At 35.9% G+C, this 24,452-nt stretch overlaps 1 protein-coding gene across 5 annotated transcripts in view; it reads left to right on the top strand.

The window, feature by feature from the left end:
- Window positions 1-24,452, top strand: part of Taok3 (TAO kinase 3) — a 191,395-nt gene that overhangs the window by 113,766 nt on the left and 53,177 nt on the right. For all 5 annotated transcript variants that reach the window (XM_046456449.2, XM_046456451.2, XM_046456453.2 and 2 more), the window contains 8 exons: window positions 718-789; window positions 1,454-1,555; window positions 5,490-5,535; window positions 6,428-6,524; window positions 9,047-9,160; window positions 10,662-10,753; window positions 21,118-21,211; window positions 22,362-22,443. In XM_046456449.2, the coding sequence (XP_046312405.1) occupies window positions 718-789; window positions 1,454-1,555; window positions 5,490-5,535; window positions 6,428-6,524; window positions 9,047-9,160; window positions 10,662-10,753; window positions 21,118-21,211; window positions 22,362-22,443 (699 nt within the window). The remainder of the gene's footprint in view (window positions 1-717; window positions 790-1,453; window positions 1,556-5,489; window positions 5,536-6,427; window positions 6,525-9,046; window positions 9,161-10,661; window positions 10,754-21,117; window positions 21,212-22,361; window positions 22,444-24,452) is intronic.

Here is a 24,452-nt window from a genome sequence, read left to right as displayed (position 1 = left end):
TAATCTTGCCTTCTGGTACACTGTTAAATATAGTAGTCACTAGGCACATGTAGCTATTTAAATTTAAGTTAATTAAAATTAAATAAAATTTAAAATTGATTTCTTCAATTACACTAGACACATTTTTTAAATGTTTTTTTTTTTTAGTTGTCAGTGGACCTTTATTTTATTTATTTGTATACAGGGCTGAGAATCGATCCCAGTGCCTCACGTGTTCTAGGCAAGCACTCTACCACTGAGCCCCAGCCCTTGATATGCATTCTTCCATAATTATTTTCTACATGTAACACTACTGACACTCTTAGTATTTTGCAAAAATAGGATTATAGTGTACATTTATTTTTTTTGTCATGACAATTTTTACATCTTTCCATATTAACACATCCTCATTCTTCAATGATTGTTTCATTATGTAACCACACTGTGTTTATTGAACTGGTTCTCCATTGATGGATATTCTACAAAGTGAAGCCAATATAGACATTTTGGAAAATAGCCTTATTGTTTACTTGTTTCTGTGTGTGTGTGTGTGTGTGTAAAGAGAAGCTGTTCCTTAAAGTTGGGGTGGAAACATCTGTCTGGCCTATCAAATGTTGGAGCATCTTGGAATGGTGATACTCAAGTGTGAGCATAATATTTTGAAAGTCTCAAGTCAAAGAATTAAACCAACTGAAACGCAGTTATTTCTTTTTATTTTCCTCTCCCCTGTTAACACAGGCCACAAATGCTCATACCAACGAGGTGGTGGCGGTTAAGAAAATGTCCTATAGTGGGAAACAGACACATGAGGTAAGATGAGACAGTTGAATGCCTACACATACTTATAGGAAATAAGTATGAAGTTAACAAAATGATAAGTTCTGGTGTTCTGTGCACAGTAGGGTTACTATAGTTCACAAGGTTGTAGTGTGTATTTCAAAATAACTAGAAAAAAAGATTCTGGATGTTTTCATCATTAAGAGATGGTAAATGTTTGAGATAATGGGTATGCTAGATACCGTGATTGGACAATTACATTTTGTATATATGTATCAAAACATAACACTGTATTCCATAAATGCATGCAATGATTATATGTCAAATATTTGAAAAAATAAGGCTTACAGAAAAGAAAAGTAAATAAAATTCTCTAAACATTTACCTCCATTCTTTTTCCCCTCTCCTGCTTATGGAGTAAATAATAAAAGTTTCTAATATTCCAGATCAATCAACTATTATCAGAAATAGAACACAGGTGTGTGTAATGGCTTCATTATAATGTCCTCAACAATAGATTTATATTTACACATACTCAAACTGGAGGAATAACACAAGCTTAAATAGCTTCTTTGTTTGTTTAACATTTACCTTATATCCATTTCAAATAATAAAAATAATATTATATATGTATACTTGATAATAAAATACTATTTTCAGCTTCCAAATCAAAATATTTCTTTTCTGACTTCAATAGAAATGGCAAGATATTCTTAAAGAAGTTAAATTTTTACGACAATTGAAGCATCCTAATACCATTGAGTACAAAGGTTGTTATTTGAAAGAGCACACTGCTTGGGTAAGCCAGTCTCTGTTATCTTCCTTTTTTCTGTTAAATTTTCTCTATTATTTATTTGAACTGTACAATTCTCATTCCCATCTCTGTCCCTTAGACTTTTGTTAACACTTTAGAGTGTGTCATGGTATAACTCTCGTGAGATTAAATATGATCACCAGCCTTTTAGAAGTTTCAGTCTGTACACTCCACAGAGAGATGGGGAAAGTGGACCTCATCTTATAAAGAGGGATTTGTAAAGACAAAATGCAAGGGCTTGCACTCTCATCCTGAACCTTCATCACTGCCATTTCTCATCCCCTACCCCACCTCACCGCAGAACTGGAACTGTGTTTGCCATTGCCGTGACTGAAATGTTTCCTGAACAGAACCTACCATCTGATTAAAGCGAAACTGTCTCTTGTTCCACTCCATCCTCGTGTGTCTTGATATGACTGTATTTCTGTTTTTAAGGCACATTAGGCACCATTTAGAACATGAAAATGCTAAATGTGCTACTTTGTCAGATGGCACATTCTCCCTCAAAGTCCAATTTAACTGTCATTTATTGAGTGCTTACCATGTACTGAGTTCTTTCCTGTACATGGTCGCTAATTAAGGATTGGAATCTTGGTGCCCAAGCAGTATACTAAAACATTTCTGTTCAAGCAATCTGTAAGATATCTAGGGCTATCATTCCCATGCTGAGCAGAAGAAATTAACCAAAGGAGCGTCTTCTTATCTGGAAATCAGTTTTTCTCTGGCAACCTCAGCAGACTTGAAGGAGTCTAGAAACAGATTTAAATCAGGTGGAATAAATGTTACAAAATCCAAGTTTGAAATCTTCAGAAAAAATCCTCTAAGCTCTCATTCAAAACCTGTTTACTCTTAGATTATATAGAGTGCTAATAAGTTTGGTTACCTGATTTCTGTCTACAACTGATTGAATGAGCTAATTAAAAGGTGCTTTTAGGGCCAGGTATAGTGGCTCACGTCTGTAATCCTGGAGACTTGGGAGGGTGAGACAGGAGGCAAAATCAAGGCCAGCCTGGGTAGCTTAGCAAGACCCTATCTCAAAATTTAAAATAAAAGGCCTGGGATGTGGGAAGGCCTTCAGGTCAATCCCCAGTAATCAAATAATAATAATAATAAATTTTACAAAAAGTCCTCTTAGGAACTGAGCTGCTAGAAACATACATACAAACAGACATAAAAATAATTTGCCCATAAAGAAGAAGTCAGGGAAGCTAGAAAGTAGCCCTAATAACGTAAGGCTGAGCAGCTACAGCTGCCTCCTATAAGGAGCGCACATCCATGTCCCGTGCCCCTGTGTTACGGAATAAGAGGGAAGCAAATATTTGTGAAAAAGGCTCAGGTTTTTAAAATAGAATTTAAAAAATATAAACACTAAACCTATTTATTCATTCCATTCAGTTTTAAAGTTGTATAGATTGTACTTGACATACAATGGTTTGACTTCAGACTTTTTGACTTTACAATAGCGCAAAACCAATACACAGTCAGTAGAAACTGCACTCTGAATTTTGAATTTTTATCTTTTCCCAGGGTAAGTAATATGCAATATAATCCTTTTTCATGATGCAGGGCAATGGCAGCAAGCTGCATCTCCTGTCAGCCTCATGATCACAGGGCAAACAACTAGTACTGTGTAGTATAGTAGTCTCCTCTGATCCATGGGGAATATGTTTCAAAACCCCCAGTAGAGCCTGAAACCACAGATGGTATTGCAGTGTTTCCTGTCTCTCTGAATTGAAGGAATCTGGAAAGAGATTTCGATCAGGCAGAGTAAATGTTTAATTTATAAATTAGTTTGAATTCATAAGCTAGGCACAATAAGAGATTAACAACAATAACTAATAAATAAAGCAATTGCAAAAGTATATGCAGCAGGACATAGTAGCTCACGCCTGTAATCTCAGCAGCTCTGGAGGCTGAGACAGGAGGATCACCAGTTCAAAGCCAGCCTCAGCAAAATCGAAGTGCTAAGCAACTCAGTGAGACCCTGTCTCTAAATAAAATACAAAATAGGACTGGGATATGGCTCAGTGGTCGAGTACCCTGAGTTCAGTCCCCAGTACCAAAAAAAAAAAAAAAAAAGTATATTGCTATAAAATTGCCAGCATCGCCACTTATACTTTAGGATTCATTATTAAGTAAAATAGAATTAATTGGAGGAAAAAGAGAATTACTTGAATACAAGCACTGTGATATTGTGATAGTTGATCTGATAAGCAAGATGGCTACTAAGTGACTAATGATTGGGTAGTATGCACAGTATGATACTCTGACCAAAGGGATGATTTACTTCCAGAGAGAGCCATACAATGAGATATTTCATCATGTATTCAGAATGATGCACAATTTTAAACTGATAAATTGTTTAATTTTAGAATTTTCCATTTAGTATTTTTGGAACACAGTTGACTGTGGGTAACTGGAACAGCAGGAATCAAATTTGTGGATAAAGGGAGACTACAGTACTGTATTGCTAAGCTATAGTGTTCAGTAAATGGGTGTATTAAATGCATTTTTGACTTATGATATTTTCAACTTATATTGGGCTTATCAGGACATGACCCTCTTATAAGTCAAGGAGTACTAGTATTCCTTTTTTGCATATTCAATTTAAGGAAGTTGTGTATGCCCATCCAGTTATTCAGTTTAAAAAAAAACTAGAAAATTATGTGGTACAATTTTTTAAAAAATTTCCATCAAAGATGGCTAAAGGGGAAAAAATAGACACATAGAAGGATAATGTTCATTATAATATTATGTGGAATCTTTCATTTCTCAATAAGAAATAAAACAAATGTTTCTGAATCTAGTATGTCAAGCAGAAAACCACAATCAAGTTTCTAAACTTCTTGTAAAATTCTAAATTATCACAGTAATGCAAGTTAGATCATATATAAATATGTTTTCACATTACTTTGTTTAAAAATGAAAAGAACCAGAAGTTGATATTGGTTATATCTAGTTGATGATAGGAAATTTATATTTCATAATGAGCTTGTGCTGGTTTTTAAAATAACAAAATGTTAATTAGTAGGAGTGTGTATGCTTGCACGTATATGTGTGGAGATGGTCCCTGAGCATTCATAGTTTTGACCTTGGCTACAGATCAGCAATCTAGGACACCTAAAATATCTAAAAGAATAAAACAATGTTTCTTCATTTTTGAGTTAAAAAACTCTCCCAAGATTGTCAAGAAATATCAGGAGTATTTTAATAGAAATGTCTCCAGATACAAATTAAGATATCCCATATCTCTCTGGGATTCCAGATAATGACACAGCAGGCTACATCTCTCCCCCACCCCCAGGTGCTGGGGATCAAACCCAGGGCCTCACACATGCCAGGCAAGCACTCCACCCGTGAGCTCCACCCAAGATCTGTTTCTCATTTAGAACTTCTTAAAACATGAAAATAAGGAGTCCCTACTTACTGGTTTGGGGAGGTTGTTTGGTTTGTTTTGGTGCTGAGCATTGAATCCAGGTCCTTGCATATGGTTTATTTTAGCTACTATTTCTCAATATAAATTTTACTGGCTCATGTATTTTTTATACTCTCTAAGTTACAAATTTTAATTTATAATGCAACGTAACCACTTTGAATTCTTTTAAAAATAAGGTGATGTGGAAATTGGTAAGTAAAATAAATTGGCAATCTCAGCTTCACCATTGACAAGGAATATTTCCATATCCAGCCCCCTCTATTAGGCCAATGCAAGTTAAGTAGTAACAAAAACTGAGATGTTGAAAACAGTGAAAATCAATTCATGTCAGACAACCAAAATAATACAGGTTCAGGTGAGTCAGAATATTTATTCTCCTAATATTCTGAGTTCCTTGGTCGGTTGGTTGGTTGGTTGGTTTCAGAAATTACTCATTAACCCTTATTGTTCTGACTGGTTTTTTTTTTTTTAAATCTATTACAGTTGGTGATGGAATATTGCTTAGGCTCAGCATCTGATTTGTTAGAAGGTGAGAATAAAAGCACTAGACCCTCCTCTGTTTCACCTCGGGCAGAATGTTATCTACCCCTACATTTGAGTGCAGTTTGTGTAATCTGATTAGAGAGTGACTTGGACCAAAGGGTTGTGTGGATAAGCTATGCAAACTTCATCTCTGCAGCATCACGGAAGGTGTCTTGAGGGAGGATAGCAGCTTCCCTACTGTTTCTTTCAGGGCCCATCCAGGGAAGGTACCACTTAACGTGATGCGGTATATGTAGCTGGAAACATCAAATTTCTCTCTATGTATCAAATTCTATTTATGTTTAACCCTTTCCAATATTGTGTTTGACCCAATTCTCCTCTAGAAATGCTATTATAACCAGAGGCTATGTTAAAAATATACATTAAAAAATGTCTTATATCATCCTTTATCTCTGAATATAAATTGCTTATTAACTGCTTTCACAAATAATGAAAATCTGTAGTTGGAGGGAGTAATTATAGATGGCTTTGTGGCAGAGGAGAATAATATGACCTGGAACATTCCAGGCATTTAAAGTGTCAGAAGGGACTGATAAATTTGAGCCTGGGCAGTTGGAATCAGTGTGGCATTGACTTGCCACTGACAAGTTAATTAACAACACGTCACTTAATGAATATCAGGCTTTGTTTGTTTTATTTGGTTTTGAAGGGTTTTTTTTGTTTGTTTTGTTTTGTTTTTATATACTTAGTTTTCCTGTTACCTGATCATTCACGGCTTTCCTTTAGAAAATATATACATCTTCTCTATTTAGGTAAATGCGTTCCCAAATTGTCATTTGGGAAAGTAGATAATTCAGTCTGATACAGCTGTGTAAGATGATGAAAAGAGCGGTAAGACTGGTCATTACTCCTGACCTTTTTTTTCCCTCCTTCCTCAGTTCATAAGAAACCACTTCAGGAAGTAGAGATCGCTGCCATTACTCACGGTGCCTTACAGGGACTAGCCTACCTACATTCTCATGCATTGATTCATAGGTAAGATTAGATAACATTTCCGTTTTCATTTCAGTTACAGGGTTCTCTGTCTGTTCCAGGAACCTTGAAAATTAGTGCATTCTCCAATTTTTAGGGTGGCTAAGGATTTATAGGAAGCAAAGAATTTGCTGCTTTTCTGGATAAAGGAGGAAGATTGCCAGAATTTAGCTCCTACCACCTGATCTCTCCGGTATAGCCACACTTCTGTCACCTCTGCTCTGTAGGGAGCTGTCCTCCAGGCTGAGTGTTACAGGGAAATTTGATGAAGGACCCAGTGACCTTTGGATACTGTGTCAAGAAGAAAAGAAAATTAACCTTCCTGGCATATATTTATTTCTTAGCTGAGTTCCTTCTTTCTGCCTTTCCTATTGTAAATGGCAAATTACTCGTACATAAATAGATATTAAAATGTTTTTCATTTCTATAGTCCATATAGATATGAACTCCAAAAAGTATAATCTTTATTTCAATAGAGGCAGAGATGGGGGCTCAGAAAGATTTCAATAACATTTAGATAATAAAATAAGATAATAAAATAAGGACTGAAATTCAAATTTCTTAACTCCTAATGCAATCATCCAGGGCTTCTATTTTATATTCCCTTTCTTTCTTCTTCTTCTTTTCTTTCTCCCCCTGTGCTAGGGATTGAACAGAAACCTCATGCATGCTAAGCAAGTGTTCTACACTCACCTATACCCAGCCCCTATCTTATATTTTCTGCACCATAACCCTACTCTTCTCTCTACTAACCGCTCCTAAAGAGTGATGTTGTTCCCAAACTTTCCTTCCTTCAGTAAAGAGCTTCTGGCAGTTACTTTACTGAATAGTGGAAGTAGTGGAACAGTCAGTAGATATAAAGGATCTGACTTGGCTCACAGACAAAGGAAACACTTGGCATTTACTAGGAAGAAGTGAAACTATTAGGTCATAGTTCCCCCTTTTGCTTCTGTTTCAGTCCCCCTACGGGAGCCATCATCAGTTACTAGCTGGTTTATTTATAAAGATGAAGTATCATGGGCTCAGGGTGTAGCTCAGTGGCAGATAACTTCCCTAGCATGTGTGAGGACTGGGTTCCATCCCAGCCCTATGGAAGGAAGGAAGGAAGGAATGAATGAATGAATGAATGAATAAATAAATAAATAAATAAGAAGAATTAATCTAATCGTGGCTGATAAATATTGATTAAGTACATTTACCATGATATCTACGGAGTTGACAACTTTTCTTTCAAATGTATTTCTTTGGTACTAAGATGTTATTACTGAATGTTGACGTACTTATAACAATTTTGCTGCTTTTATTGAAATCTAAAGTTCAGCTTTTTGGGTGTCATTATTACCTTAAATCTGCACATTGTTTTACTGGTTTATTCTGTATAATACATTATCTTCTTTAGTTTGTAAAAGAAGTTGAAAAGACAAAACAATTGAAAAATGTGCTTTAAATTTTTAAATGAAGACCATATCTCAGATTTTTGTTACTAAAGAGAAATAAATGATGCTTTTTTTTTTTTTTAATTCTCTTTGCCAATGCCTAAAGTCATCATGAGGAAGGTAACTGAATTAACAAGGAAAGTTTTTATAAAAGTTGTTTTGGAAGCATTCAAACCTGATCATTTTCAACTTGACATAGTTCCTCATTTTCTGTTTTATCTTTCCATGGCCCATCAACATACAACTCTTAGTTGCTAGTACCCATTACACCTCATGTCTTAAAAAAAAAAAAAAAAAAAAAGAATGAGTACATCCACATCTTCTCATTCTAAATTATCATACTGATGAATTAATTTTTAAATCATATTTTTAAAACATTTTGCTGCATAAAACATCTGATATCCTTAGTAATGACCACTTGAGACTCATTGTAGTAATACAAGAGAAATGCAGTTTCCTAACCCCTAATCCTTGTTTGTTTTGATCTTTCAGGGTCTTCTTTTTACTGTATGGTGTTACTTTAAAATAACACCTTCTATATAACATGTACCCTCAAATGCCTTAGAGTGGCAGTTACACTTAAAAGCAAAGAGAAAGGGTCACAGGCAAGAAAGAAAAGGTATGTGTGTAGTTGAGGACTATTGGTCAGGTAGTCAACACAGAGTCATCACAGTTTTATTTAGGTTCCAAAAATGTCATGGAACTTGGGAGAGAGAAAAAAAAGGCAATTCCACATTTCACCAATCTTCCCAGCACAGGGAATACTGCCGGTTACAGGATTTAGCATTTAAGAATATGCCTTTATAAGTACAGCACCTGGTGAGATTTCCTTGTGTGCCACCTCTGCCTTTTTCCTCACTGTGCCCCCTCCCTCTGAAGAAATCCTCACCTTTAAGTAATGACTATAACCTGCCCATAAGTACACCCAGGAATCTGGGCCCCTTAGAACATGTGGTTCTTCCTAAATCCCTTTCTGTCTAAGTTTTTTTTTTTTTAACAAAGTTTTTGCCTTATTAATTGCATGTTCTGACCTATTCCATAATCAAAATTGAAAAGTAATTTTCTAACCCTATTATTTTTTTCCTATAGGGATATTAAAGCAGGAAATATTCTCCTAACAGAGCCAGGTCAGGTGAAATTAGCTGATTTTGGATCAGCCTCAATAGCTTCTCCTGCCAACTCCTTCGTGGGCACACCTTACTGGTATGTAAGTTAGCAAATATGACATTGTTTTCCCTGGCATTGGTTTGGAGGTTGTTTGTTTTTATTTTTGAGATAGGGTCTCCCTCAGTTGCCAAGCCTGATGTTTAACTTGTAATTCTCCTGCCTCAGCCTCCCAAATAGCTGGGATGACAGGTGCCAGCAGGCCTAGTAATGTTTTGTTTTTTGACAGTGTCTTAGCAGTGTACCCCAAAGGGAAATTTTGTTTGAAAAGATTAGAATTACTCAGTAGCAGAAAGAAAGAAACAAACAAACAAACTCACTCTCTCAGTATAAAAATCATTTTAAATTGTTCCAATGTGGCTGATGTCACTGTGTGTAAACTGAGCCAGACTATCAACACATCCACCAAGCTCAGGTTTTCTATTTCATTTGAGGTTTATTTGAACTTTTCTCTTGAACTAGTTTTCAGGTAAGGACAAGAGGACTTCTTTAGGCTTATCTGGCTAACAGCAAGCGTAAGTGATACTTTCTGATGAAAGAAATCTCAGTTCTGGTCTTTGTTGAGTTCTCTGATGCTTCACCTAGTATGGCATTCCCACTCCAAGTTTTTCATCCTATTCCCTTTTAGATTCCTTTATTTTCTTTCATAGACACATTGGAATTTCATTATATTTTGCAGAATGACTTATATCCCTGCAAAATTACTTACCTACTAAAAAAATCAGTTGCCATTTAGATTTTTCCCCTCATAATCAGATAGCATTTACTAAGCAAATGTTTATACATAGTAATAGAACACAGTACTGCTCAAAGCAAACCCAACCTGATATAACCCCTGCCCTGCTAATGAAAATGTATTAAGGACAAGCCTGTGAGGTGACATCCATTACCATAACCTATTTGTTTTATAAGTTGTAGTATCTTTGGAATAGCTGATGACTTTGCTTTATATTGTCCCACAAGATATTTTTTGTGTTGTTTAAAGTAATTTATTTATTTCCTGGGCATAGAGGCACAGGCCTGTGATCCCAGCAACTTGGGAACCTGAGGCAGGAGGATTATAAGTTCAAGGGCAGCCTGGGCAATTTAATGAGACCCCATCTTAAAACAAAAAATAAAAAGGGCTGAAGATGTAGCTCAGTGACATAGTACTCCTGGGTTCAATCCCTTGTACCAAGAATAAATAAATATTTTTTAAAATTTCATATGTATTAATCCTTTATGAATCTCTATGAGATAACTACTAGAATTCTTTCCATTTTGTAGATAAATTAACTGATGTACAGATAGGTTAGATAACTTACCCAAGATCTGATAGTGAAGCACTGAATCAGGATATATTGAATACAATGTCATTTCATGTAGATCATTAAATATGCTGATATTTTGAATAGTGTTCTTTCAAAACAATTTATTGAAGGAAATCTAGCAGATAAAAAATGTTGAATATCCTTAAGAACTGCTATTTCATTGACTCACTTTATAAAAAAGAAATGTTTTTTAAAACTTACAACTTAAGTTTTGCACATTTTGTTGCCAGGATGGCTCCAGAAGTTATCTTAGCTATGGATGAAGGACAGTACGACGGGAAAGTCGATGTTTGGTCACTCGGTATCACCTGTATTGAATTGGGTGAGTGAAGAGGGTTGTTTTGGTTGTATTTTTGAGACTCACTCCTTATGATTGTCAATTAACTCATCCACCTTTTATTTGTTTCATTTTGTTTTTTGTTTTTGTGGTTCTGGGCATTGAACTCAGGATCTCGTAACTACTAGGCAAGTGCTCTACCACTGAATGACTTTTACCAGCCCCTCATCCAGTTATTATTTATTATTTAACTGCTACATGTGTGCCAGGCAATGCATATTTATTATAGATATTTCTGTGCTCTTGTACAACACAGAAGATTGCTTTCTCTTAGCTGCATTTCATGTTACTATTTTAATTAAAAGAATTTGAACAGACATAGGTGTTCACAAAAATGGAAATATAAGACAGTGTGTACTAATATTTGAAAAACATTCATTCTCCATACTATGAGTAACATGTGTCCTGTCTTCACAGTGGTATTCATTACTTTAATTTATACTTCAACTTGAAGAATGAAATCCAAAAAAGTGATAGAAGGCTTCTGAGCCTGTACTCCAAAACTGTATATGACCCACATAGAGAACAAACTTGGAGAAAACTTCATATTAGAAGATATATCAACCATAAAATTGTTCCCCAAAATATTGTTTGTAAAATTATCTAAAATTCCATGGAATCTCTTCTCCAGTTGTATATTTTGAACTTCAATATATCTTGAATTACCTTTATCCAATAGTGAATTTAACAAATTTGCCAACTAGTAAATTTAGCAAACAAATCTCTTGGTGGTGGGATGGGCCTCTGATTTGTAACCCTTGCCAATTCCCCCAGTATAAATATCCCACTGTGGCACTTCCAAGCTACCAGTGTGCTGTTTACTAGGTATGAACTTGAGGAAAGGTATATACAGTTGGCCTTCCAAAGCCAGGATGAGCTGGCTCATAACCCTGACTTTATCTAGATATTTATAGATTTTAAATTAATTTTTTTTTAAGTTTAAGATCAGTTTTTGAAAAGCTCTTTTGTCTGATTTTCTAAATTTAGACTTTGATTTTTTTTTTTTCTTTCCTGGTCTCCAAATTGATCCTGTAAGGATTTTCTGAGTTCCAGTTTGATTCTCGAATTCTGGTTTTCTTTTTCTAAAATGTTTGACCTACAAAGTACATTACCAGTGCTTCATTGACCCCTTTCAACCAAGGAACATAAGATAAGGATGTAGTTTTTTCTGTTTTTCTAACATTAAAGAGATATTAGTGGAAGAAATTCCAAGAGAAAAATTAGAACAGTCACTTAATTTGTTTTAATTAAGTGATAGATTCACATAGTTTTTAAATTAAAAAAACTTCAAGTCCAACAAAATGGTGAGACCCTGTCTCAGAAGATGGAAATTTTTAAATGTATATATATATATAAAACAACATATAATAAAAGTGTATCTTCTTCTTCTATTCCTGGCTCTATCCACGTATTTCCCATCCTCCGGCTCCACCCCATCGACACACAGAGAATCACTATCACTAATTTCTTATGTATCCTTCCAGAGTTTTTTATTAATATACAAATGAATGGGATTCTATGCTTTTTAGGGGGCATGCTGAGGATTGAACCATGACCCCTCAGCTATATCCCCGTCCCAGTATATACTGATTATATTCATTTTCACACCCAAGTTGACATATACATGTGGTTCCATGCTTTGATTTTTTAATTAATAATATCTTGAGGATTTAAAAAATATTACTTAGTGATCTTTTCCATTGTCTTGATGGCATTGTTTTATTCCAGTGTATGGATACATAATAATTTATTTAATTGGTTCCATACTAATAGATATTGACGTTATAGATATCTTTTTTGAATTCTAATATTTTACTAGTCTTTTTCATTGCAGAGGATATTATTAAGAGTAAAGTGTTGATCCAGGTAAAGACTAGTATCCAATAGAATAGGGGGGAAAAAATCTAGAAACAGACTCATATGAGTCAGATTTTAGTATAAGACAGAAAAATCTTTGTAGATCAATGGAGAAAGGGTGGCTCATTTGTTAAACAATACTGATAGATTTTGTTAATTATATGATAAGGACTAAAATTAGATTCCTAGCTATACCATACATTAAAATAAATTCCAGATTTGTTAAATATCCAAAAATAAAAAGTAAAACTTTAAAAGATTTAAGAGAATACCCCTCATGTCTCAGTTTTGAGATCTCTCAAATAAAGATAATAATAACACCTACTTTGTGGGGTTGTTTTGGTGATGGATTAATTAATAAACATAAATAATTAATTGAACTGGTATATAGTAAGCATTTTGTAAATACATTATTACTTTCAATTGCCTTTATAAGTATAGGGAAGAATTTTTCTAAACAATATTTTTAAAACATAATGACAGATTTTAATGACAAGTCATGGACAGAGAGAAGGTAGGTGAAATGGATCTAACCAGCAGAGTGTTGATTCAGAATTTATAAAGAACTTTTACAACTTCTTTACTAAAAAGAAAAAGACCAAACAACCAGAAGGAAAAAGAAAAAAACTGAGTACAGAATTTGATCAAACAATTCTTTGAAGAGGAAACCTAAATGAACAGTGAGCATTGGGAAATGTTCATTCTCATTAATGTTTGGGGAGATCCGAGTTAAAACTATTTTAAATCTCCCAGATTGACAAAAGGTTTTAATTCTGAGAATAATAAATTGGGAGAAGCTGCTAGGGAAACAAGACTTTTTCCTGCCATTGGTAGGAACGACACTGATAAGACCCCTCTGGAATGTCAACTGGTCAGCCACAGCTAGTAAAACTGAGGAGTGGTCTCAATGACCTAATGTTCCACTTCTCATAGTAGACACAGAGAAATATTTTGCAGGTGCATTGGAAAATGTGTACAAAGATGCAGCCCTGTTGGTAGGAGCCAGAAAAGGTGGAGATGACCTAAATTCTTATTCAAAGGAGAATGGATAGATAAATTGTGGCATACTATATCACAGTTAATAATGAACAAGATCTACATGTACCATCATGGATAGATCTAAAATCAGAGTATCTAAAGAACAGAAAATTGAGGAAGTACATATACAGTATCATGTCAATTATGGAGGTTACATAAGTGCTTTTATATGTTGTTAGGATCCTATGAATACTAATAGAGTATAGCATAGATATAAAAGATACAACTCCAGAATAGTAAGTCGGGAGAAAGGAAGGGAAGAGATATCTTTTTTTTTTTTTAAAGAACAAAGATCTGAAACAAAACAAAAAATTATAATTTAATTGTAGGTATCTGTTATAATATTCTACAGATTTTTTATGCTTTACATATTGAGCATTTAAGCTTTTGAAAAATTAGAAATAAAAGCACATCCTTTGTAAGGGAACTATTCTCTGCATAGCAGAGAGTTAGCAGTATAGAATAAGTTTCAGAATTAGACACCCTGGGTTTGAATCTTGGCTTCACCACCACTTAGCTGGCAGGATCGCCAGGTATGGCTGCAACATCATGCCAGCAGGTATTCACATAGTCTAGGATGTAAGTAATACCTCCCGGAGCTACGTGACATGTTGATGCTGGCTGTGGACTATTTTTTTTAACTTCTCTTACCCTCAGTTTTCTCATTTGCTAAGTGGAAATAACAATACGTATGTATTTTCAGGTTTCAAAATAAGTTAAAATAAATATTTAACATAGTGATTGGCACATACCAAATACTGAATAATAGCTAATTATACTCATGTAGATTATTATTTTTTTTTTTGCAATTTAATTTTTAGGAAATACGAATGAACTGAAATTTTACTTATAATACTGAAACCAGAGCAGCAACTCCTTGGTTGATATTTTAAGAGAATGTACCAGCGAGGTTGAACCTCATAGCTAATTAGTGCTCACCCATAGTTTTCGCAAGTGTTTTTCTTACCAAAATCCTTCTGGAATGTAACATGGATTCCATCCTTCTCAACGGGACAAAAACAACAACAAACGCCCTTTTCTGATGATTCAAGATCATCACGTTAGTTTTTACACCCTATAAAGATATAGTAATGACTCATGTTTCACGCATCACTTGACATAAGGCAAACAGGTAGAGATGCCAAGAAACATCTGAAGTCTTCCTCTCTTGCGACAGGCCCTGCCTAGTGCCTGTTTCCTGATTTTATCGTTGTTTAAAAATAATTGAAATATGTGTAATGACATGCTGTCGGCCTAATTTTGATTACCATTTATGAAATGACTTCCCAAATTAAAAGACAAGATGGCCTTCTCCCCAAGGGTTGTTGTCATCTACAGTTAGAAAGACTTTCACATTGAAAGGTGATAGTATCAAATTGTGGTTTTAAAAAACAAAAAAAATGTCTGCAGTTAGATAAACTCATGTTCTAACTCTAGTTCTGACATTTCTTAGTTATGTGATTTGGGTCAAATTATTTTAACTGTCTGTGAAATTTGTATAATAAGATTCCCTACCTTATGGGAATTGTCTGGATTAAATGAAAATATGGATTTCAGGTGCTTTTTATTGTATTATGTGTTCTTAATAAATGTCAGTAATCATCAGCACTATCCTGGGACAATGGTAATTCATCCAAATTTTTAACATCTCTTTAAAATCAGGAGGTAACAAGGGTTGGGGTTAGTTAAAACAATACATTGTATACTTGAAGTTGCTGGGCATAGATCTTAAATTTTCTCACAACTAAAAGTTGTAACTATATGAAATGGTAAATATGTTAATTGTGGTAATCACTTTGCAGTGTAGATGAATATCAAAACATCATTTTATATATACCTTAGAATATTTTAATTAATGTTTTTAGAAATAATGTTTGTCAAAAATCCAATAAAATAAATATAATTTTTTTAAAAAAGCAGGAGAGGGCGGGGGATGTGGCTAAAGCGGTAGTGTGCTCACCTGGCATGCGTGTGGCCCGGGTTCTATCCTCAGCACCACATACAAACAAAGATGTGTCCGTCGAAAACTAAAAAAAAAAAACATAAATTTAAAAAGAAAAAAAAAAAGGCAGGAGATATTTTATAGGCCATAGCATATTATAATTGGCAACATTTTCTCTAAGTTATAAAATAAGGGTGTATATTAAATAGTTATACATCTTATAATCGATGGCATCTTAGATGCAGAGTCATAAAATAGTAGAATATTTACTATTAAATATTCACAAAATTGTTACTTGCCAGGGACTCTTAATTTCTCAGCCATTATTTAAAAATTGTATCACAGCAATATAATAAATCATATAAGTATTTCTTTAACAGCTTTATCATATATCTTCATTTCCCTAGCATTGATTTTGTTAATGTAAACACATAAGAAGAGTTATTTTCCCTTTTTAAATAAAAGAAAATTAAGCTATTTCAGATATACCGTATGCAGTCGTTTTTCTGTATGTTTGAGGTTTAATGAAATTGCAGGTGCAAACAAGGTACTTTAAATTGTACTTTTAATGTTGAAATTACATTGAAAGTGTGAATAAATAGTGCATGATGTTCCCTTTTCTTTTTGATATCTAGCTCTTCTGTAAGTGTGTATTTTTTAAAAATACCCTGACCTAGAAATCAAATTGCTGAAGTCACATTACAAAGCCAGACAATGGTAATGTCATTGCCACTGCTCCTCTGTCCGAAGAGCAAGCCTTAGAGTCCCTACATGCTTAAGCCTGTTTTAGAAACCATCTTCTGCTGAACTCATCATCCATCAAAAGCTAGTTAAATGCATGACTTCTGTGAAAACTCGTGGACTTTGAAAAAGTCCAGTCACCAGATACTGTTTTTCAAGATTTTTTTTCAAGAGAAACTAATCTTGATACTCCAGACACTTCCTTCACCAGCAAAGATCCACTTTGAAGAAACTGTGCTCAGAAACAAGTGGAGCTTGTGGTTTCTCTGCCTGGAATCTTCATCAGGCAGCCATTCTAATCTGTCAGGTGCTGTGATGGCCTGGGGGAATGGAGTTAGACTCAGTCTTCTAAAACTGCTGCTTTTTCTTTTCATTTTGAAATTCTAGTACTATCTATCCATAAAACGAACAGGGCTATTGAAGAGGTACTGTGACCTAGTAAAAGGACCACAGACCTTCGAATCTTACAGGACTAAGTTGAAATTCTGATTTAGCCACTTACTCTGTGACTGGGTTTCACTATTTAGCCTAGAGGAACCTTGGTTTCTTCAGTTGGAGAATTGGAAGAATGAAACTTATTTTGTTAGGCTCTTTTAAGAATTAGGAATAATAGATGTGATAGATGGAAGGCAGTGAGTGCCCAGAACAGGAACTCAATAAATGGTGGCAGTTATTATTATCATTAATTGTGATGGTTGTCAACCACATTCATTCAGAAGAAACCTTTTGCCTTTTTAAGTGGTATTTATCTAAAAAGAGAGGCACCCTTTGATCTCCCTCAAAATAAAGCCCAATCCAGTCACTCAGATTTAGCATGATCCTTGGCAAGCAGTGTAGTTTGCTGAAACTTCATTGAACTGACCTCTCTGAACCTTGATCTTGTATAACACAGATGAAGCAGCCATAAAAATTTAATCATTGTCTTTAAGTTCAATAGAAACTGCTACTTTTTCTTTTAGTATGGTTAATTTACCTTTTTTATGCTTCTACCGTCTCCTTTCATTTAGGAAAATATGGATTCCTTATCACAAGGTGGCTTCAGAAGCGCTCCCAATCCCTATTCGCTTCTCCTATAAGACTCTCTAAGCCAACTGTCATAATCTACAGGAGGGGCAATAAGCTCTCTGTAAAGGGCCAGAATACAAGTGTTTCAGGCTTTGAAGGCCACAGTGTCATCACAACTACTGGTGAAAGCATCTGTAGACAATACATTAATGCACAGGCATGGCTGTTTTCCAGTGAAACTGTTCAAAAACCAGCTGCTACTAGAATTTGGCTAACAGGCCACAGTTTTCCAGCCCTAATATGCTGGCTGTAGTATGCTGGCTCAGTGATGAGCCCTGTCACCACAGCTCAGAGGATTTATGTAGTGCACCTAGCCTTCCTAGGCTTGATCATGGATGAGACCTTCCAAAGCCCAGATTTAGTAAATGTTTCCCAGACCAAGGCGCTCTGTGTGGCTGGAATACCTTTAGTCGTGCTTCTCTGGTAGAGTTATTTATCCTACCAGCATATGGCTGGCTACCTTCGTTCATGGGCAGAGGGCTTGCTCCTTACAGACCTCCCCATTCCTGCTCCAGTCTGAGCTCCTGCTGTTCTCATTACTACTAAGTTTTGTTATTGTTTTATTCTTTTATCCTCTTCTTCCTAAATTTCTACGTTCCTTTCTTTCTTTCATCCCCTTTCTCTGCTGTTTCTCCTGTGCAACTCAATGTTCTAAGCAGCTTGGACTTTTTGACCTTTTGCCAGCAAGTAAGAGGTTCCTGTCCTACTGCTAGTGAGAAGCATCACATAGTGTCTGGCGACATCCCCAAGGCTTAGTCTCTTCTCAGTCATTTTTGTGACTGTTTGTCGCACAAGGATTCTTTATGGGAAGAGTTTCTTCCTTGCTTCAATTTTCCTTGCCTTCATTTATTTAGCAGGTATTTGGGGGCCCCCTACGTGGAACCAGACACTATTCTCAGCACTAGAAATATAATGATGAAATAATAGACACATCACTGCCCTCATGAAGTCTAGCAAAGAGGACACACGTTAAATAAAGAATTCCAAGCTGGGGATGTAGCTCTGTGGTAGAGCACTTGCCTGAAAGTGTGAGGCCCTGGATTTAATCCCCAGCACCTAAATAAATCAATAAGTAGAATTAAAAAATGATGAGGGTTGTGAAATGTGGTAGGAAGGAGAAACATAATTTGCCACAACAAAAATCTAATGGAAGACCTAGTGGAAACAAAATTTTATTCAAGATGAAGTCTGAAAGATTGCCAAGAATGAGCCCGAGCTGGGTGTGGAGGCACACCCCTTTAGTCCCAGCTGCTTGGCAGCCTGAGGCAGGAGGATCACTAGATCCCTGGAGTTGGAAGCCAGTCTGGGCAACATAGCAAGACTCCATCTCAATAAGTTAATAAATAATAAGCCAGATAAAGTTTAGGGAATGAAGGGAAGTTTAGGGAACCCACACAGAGCAAACAGCCCTGTGAAAGATTGGGGTTGGTACTTTCAATGAAGTCAAAGATGGCATGAGACAGAGGGCAACAAGTTGCTTCTCAGAATGAGGCTCTGGGGGTAGCCAGGGCCATGTGAACAGAGGACGAAGGCCTCTGTACCAGGACTTGGACTTTGTCCCAGGAATCATGAGATGCCCTTGATGTTTGCATGGTGAATACCTTGTTCCACATGGTTTTTAAATTTTTATTTATAGATTTAGATACCAGGAATTGAACCCAGGGGCACATTACCACTGAGCCACTTCCCCAGCTATTTATTTTTTTTTAGAGACAGGGTCTTGGTAAGTTGCTTAGGGCCCTGCTAAATTGCCCAGGCTGGCCTTGAACTTGGGATCCTCCTGTCTCCCCTTCCTGTGTCAGTAGGATTACAGGCATGCCCCACTACGCCCAGTTTCTCATGGTTTTAAAACAGTTAAAGTTGCCAGAATGCCAGGTTCTAGAATCTTTTTAGTCTACCTGAACCAGTTTGTCTTCTCATCTGCACTTGAAACCTTCATCCACACTGCAACTTTCAAGTTTCCATTTGTTAACTGTTCTGTCCCTATTATGCCAGTATCTATTTGGTGTGAGTGTAAATAATATTCTGTGGACAAGTCTATAAGAAATATTCATAGAATCGTAGACTATCACATTCCAGAGATCTCTGCAGAGATCTTTGAATGAAGACTGTCAGAGATCCCTCCAAAATGTCACAGGTGAACAATGCAGTCTGCCTTCTACCCAAGTGCTATCAGTGACTAGAATCCACTGTTTCTCAATGTCGTCCATCCTGGTGTTGGGTGTTATTTTTTAACCATTCTGCCTTTTACAGATTCTTATTCCTCTGAGTGAAAATAACTCCTCTTAGTTATTTTTTCTTTCTTTCTTTCTTTTATTTATTTATTTATTTATTTATTTCATTTTTTTGCTACCAGGGATTGAATTTAGGGGTTCTCGAACACTGAGCCTCATCCCCAGCCCTATTTTGTATTTTATTCAGAGATGGGGTCTCACTGAGTTGCTTAGCACCTCACAGTTACTGAGGCTGGCTTTGAACTTGCCATTCTCCTGCCTCAGCCTTCCAAGCCGCTGGGATTACAGGCGTGTGTCTCCCCGCCAGGCCTCTCCTTAGTTCTTGTTCAGTTTCTTAAACCTGCATAGGATAAGCCCAATTTGTCATTTTAGAAGTGATTAATCTCAAAACTAAGATGCTCACATGAAACCAGAGATCAGATTATGAATTAGAAAGTAGGACTGTATAAAAAAAATCCATTAGGGTAAGAATGGTGGTATAAGATGGTGATTTATCTTCTATGCCATAATAACTAATAAATAGCATAAAATTAAATGTGCTCAGAACTAAAGTTCTATTTCTTTACCTTGGTCAATGAGTAGAGCACCTGATATGTGAATAGCATTTTATTACATATTCTAAGAGAATAAAAAAATTCAGGTTATAAGATTGTAGACTCTTGGAGCACGTGATTTCTTTAGAGAGGAAAGATTTGTGTGTTTATGTAAATAATAGATGAACATGTGCCAAATGTGCACACCAAGGAAGAGCCTAAAGTGTCTTATACTCCACTAGGGTGGGGTGAATGCTCTAGAAAGAAATACCTCCAGCTGTCGGTGTAGCTCAATGGCACAGGGTGTGCTTAACATGTGCCAGACCCTGGGTTCAATCCCCTGCTCTGCAAAGAAAAAGAAATACCTATCTTCCTGAGTTTCTCTTTACGGAGGGATAGACAGCCCTGATTTATTATCTATCCTTCTCTTCTTTCCAATTCTCCCTCTAGCCCTCCCCCATTTGGTTTTTGACCTGGATGAGCTACCAAACAGTTTTCATTGAATAGAATTTTCTTCTGTGCTTTTAGTGATATTTAAAATGTTCCGTTCTGTAATAATGGTATTTTTTCTTTATTCTACTTTGCTTTCTGAATTTTTAAAACACGTACATATTTTAAATTCACATACATGCAAAGATATTCATACTCCTCATAGGGAAACAGGCAAAGGTCAGTCTTTTGAATATTTGTGAAAAACATAAGGAATTTTTCTTTTATTCTTTTGAAGTGGGTTCTGTGAGAAACATGGCCAATGTATGTTAAATGACCAGGAGCTTCTGAATGGCTATCCTGGACTGACCTTAGAAATTAAAATAAGTGGATTACATGGCATGATGACAGTAACGAGCTATCAATATAGCTGCAGAGCATTGCTCCCTAGTTCACTGTCTGCCTGACTTCTTTCAAGAGCTGCCTTACTATGGTTGTTTCCTCTTCCAGCGGAACGGAAGCCCCCGCTTTTCAATATGAATGCAATGAGTGCCTTATATCACATTGCCCAGAACGACTCCCCAACGCTACAGTCCAGCGAATGGTAAGACAGTGCTACCATCTCCCCTCTCTAAGAAGGTCTCCATAGGTACTTGACACTTTAATTGAATGATATTTTGAATATCTGACCTAGAAAGCATTTTATTCCTCCATTGTGTGTTAGAGTAACACAAATACCTCATGAGCAACAGCTGTCTATGCACACATGTGTGTGTGCACATGCAAACACACAGAGTTTGTGTTTCCGCTTCTCCTTGGCTTGACTGTGTTCTTATTTTTTTATTTTTTAGTTATACATAGGCGCAATATCTTTATTTTGTTGATTTATTTTTATGTGGTGTTGAGGATGGAACTCAGTGCCTCACATATGCGAGGCGAGCGCCCTGCTACTGAGCCACAACTCCAGCCCCTTGACTGTGTTCTTTCTTACCGTGTGCAGTGACTGAAATCCCCCCAGGAACTCACCCCAGCTACCTTCCTGGCCAGTCTAGTCACTCAGGTCCTGATGTCTGGTATCGATCATCTCATCTCTTATCGCTTGTCAGCAGAGATAAAGTGCCCCCGCTGATGTCATTATTTTTCCAGTTGTCTTCCCCCCCCCCCCGTATGTATATTTAAATGTTTGGGGGCAGAGAATATACTATCCACTCAAAAGATAACAAAGTGTAACATTTTGGGGGCCACAAGAGTTACAGAAAACTGGCCGTTTTAAGGAAGAGTAGACAAAGTGGACCATTCAAAGTAGGAAATATTCTTATTCAGAAAGCATGTTCCTGGCTTCTCTGTCCCTTACACAGCAAGTCATATGTCATGGATGGTGGAGGAGTTAACAGGCAACAAGGAGTACAGGCTTGACACAATGAGGAGAAAAATGGGTATTAAATTAACATAGAAGGTAGTATTTTTAGTTTTCTGATATATTATTATATGTGACCTGACCTTACTTCTTAAAATGTAAAGATGTATGTATATGTTAACTAACTGGAAACTTTGTCCACACTTATTACGCAAAAGAATTAATTTTTTGGTACCGTAAACTTAAAAATAGTTCAATGCTATTGATATTCCAAAATATTTGATTTTTTAAAAAATCTTCTAAGATATAAAATCTTCCCTTGAATAAAAATTGTTTTAGGTGATCCAAGGGTTCTACAGACCCTCATTTTATCTTCTTTTGATGTATTTGCACACAGGACAGACTCCTTTAGAAGATTTGTTGATTACTGCTTGCAGAAAATACCTCAGGAAAGGCCAACATCAGCGGAACTATTACGGGTAATTTTTCAAATTTATATTTGAGGAGGGGGCTTTAAAGTGCTGTTGTGGGGGAACATGGCAAATCATTCTCCTGGCAGCTCATGGTGACATACTGGCTTAGAGCATGCTGCCTCAACATTTACCCAGAGAGAGCAGGAGGCATAGAAACGGCAGGATTATCACGGTGTGTGCACTGTATGTTTCCTGTGGATAGTTTTTTTCCCATCATGCCCTTTTCTTTCTCACTCCACCTCCTTTTTTGCTTTATGATAAAGAGTATTTCCTCTTCTTCTTCTGGTCATCCTCGTAAAGCTCTGACGACTGACATCTGCACTTTAGTGGAACTTGAATGCTGTGTCCTCAGGACAATCTGCTGATGGGTACATGCTAGCTCAGCAATTTCAAGTTAGTTTGTTGCCACATCTTGAGGCAATGGAGATTCATGATAACTATACAAAGCCCAAGTTTACATAGTATCATGTCATGCACTCAGTGAAAGTAGTTCACAGTACTGCCTTTATTGGAAGTGAACATCACAGTTTTATGTGTCCATTTTGTGTAACATTGTTTTATAGACTTTGTACAGTGGCCACACTGGTTCATGGACATCAGCAAAGCATGTGGGAATCTTTTACAATATAAATATCCTTTATTTGGCACAGAATGACCCAGGAGTCTAACCTTTTTCTGAATGTGTATTTTTAACTCTTGTTTGTTTCATCTCTACATTGACTGCATTTTGGTACTGAGCAGGTTTTTTGTTGTTGTTTGCTTGTTGGTTTTTTTAAAAAACTTAAAAATATAAGTTGCCTTTATCATTAAAGACCACCCTAGCTGGATCACAAATTATTGGTTTATATTTTCTTTTCTTTTCTTTTTGGAACTCTGTAAATATTATTCTACTATTTTCTGGCCTTGAGTGTTCCCAAAGAGATAGACCTGAAGCTGACTATTTTTTTCAGCTAAAAGTAGGTTTTTTCTTCTTGTGAATAACAGACCACAAGAATATGGTAACAGAAACAACAGGCCCAGGGACTTGGTCTTGTTCTGCTTTGTGGTAGAGCCAGCTCATGTTCTAGACATGAAATGCTTTGTCCACCTTAGCTGCAGCTCTGCATTTCTGTAGGGAAGACAGCAACCAGAGAAAGCACCAGAAACACAAGATGGTATAGTTATCTTTTTCTCCGTATATACAAAATATATATATACACACACACATATATATACATATATATATTTTACATACATATATATGTCACAAAAAAGATAACTTAAGCTGGGGGAAAGAAATATATTGGGGCTATATTAAAATTAAGGATAAAAAAACTCCAGAAAGATAGTACAAAGATTCAAAGATAAAATTTTAGGAAAGCAGACAGTCATAGGACATAAAGCAGAAGTAGGCAGAGATAAAGATAGAAATAAAAGAGGTAAAGAAGAGAAAAAACATAACAGAGGGTAAAATAGCATTCTAAGCACTAAAATAATATAGTAGACCAACCCACTTAGAATGTTTCCACTGGTGGATAGTTTTCAGTAATAAAACCAAATTACATGCAAAAAGTAAAGGTTCTAAAGGTGGTTATAGATAAAATAATATATACGGAAGATTAAGGAGATCTAGGAGATACCAACAAATATTTCTGAAAAAGAAAATAAAACACAAGAAGGAGAAAATATTTAAAGATATACCTGAAGAAATCCTTCCTGGAAATAAATGTTCTGATCTTTCTTTGATCTGATTTGGTGTTTATTTGATTTGGTGGACCAAATCTAATGCATCCTCTATAAAGAAAGAATATATGTACATACACACACACACACACACACATATACATACTCATATATGTATCTGTACATACACATGTAAATATAAATATACATATATATGAATGATATGATGCCAGATAGATTCTTTGCAGAAAAAAATTAACCAGAAACAAGGAACTAGAGTGACAGAAGTCACTGTTCTAGGTAAGGTCTGTCTGGGAGGTGTAAGCAGAGTCCTGAAGACAAGGCACCAGAGA

The sequence above is a fragment of the Marmota monax genome, unplaced genomic scaffold, assembly GCF_021218885.2.
Source record: "Marmota monax isolate L192 unplaced genomic scaffold, Marmota_monax_Labrador192_F-V1.1 WCK01_AAM20220418_F8-fsc00185, whole genome shotgun sequence".
In the NCBI taxonomy this organism is placed as follows: domain Eukaryota; kingdom Metazoa; phylum Chordata; class Mammalia; order Rodentia; family Sciuridae; genus Marmota; species Marmota monax.
This window is presented reverse-complemented; position numbering and strand designations above follow the sequence as displayed.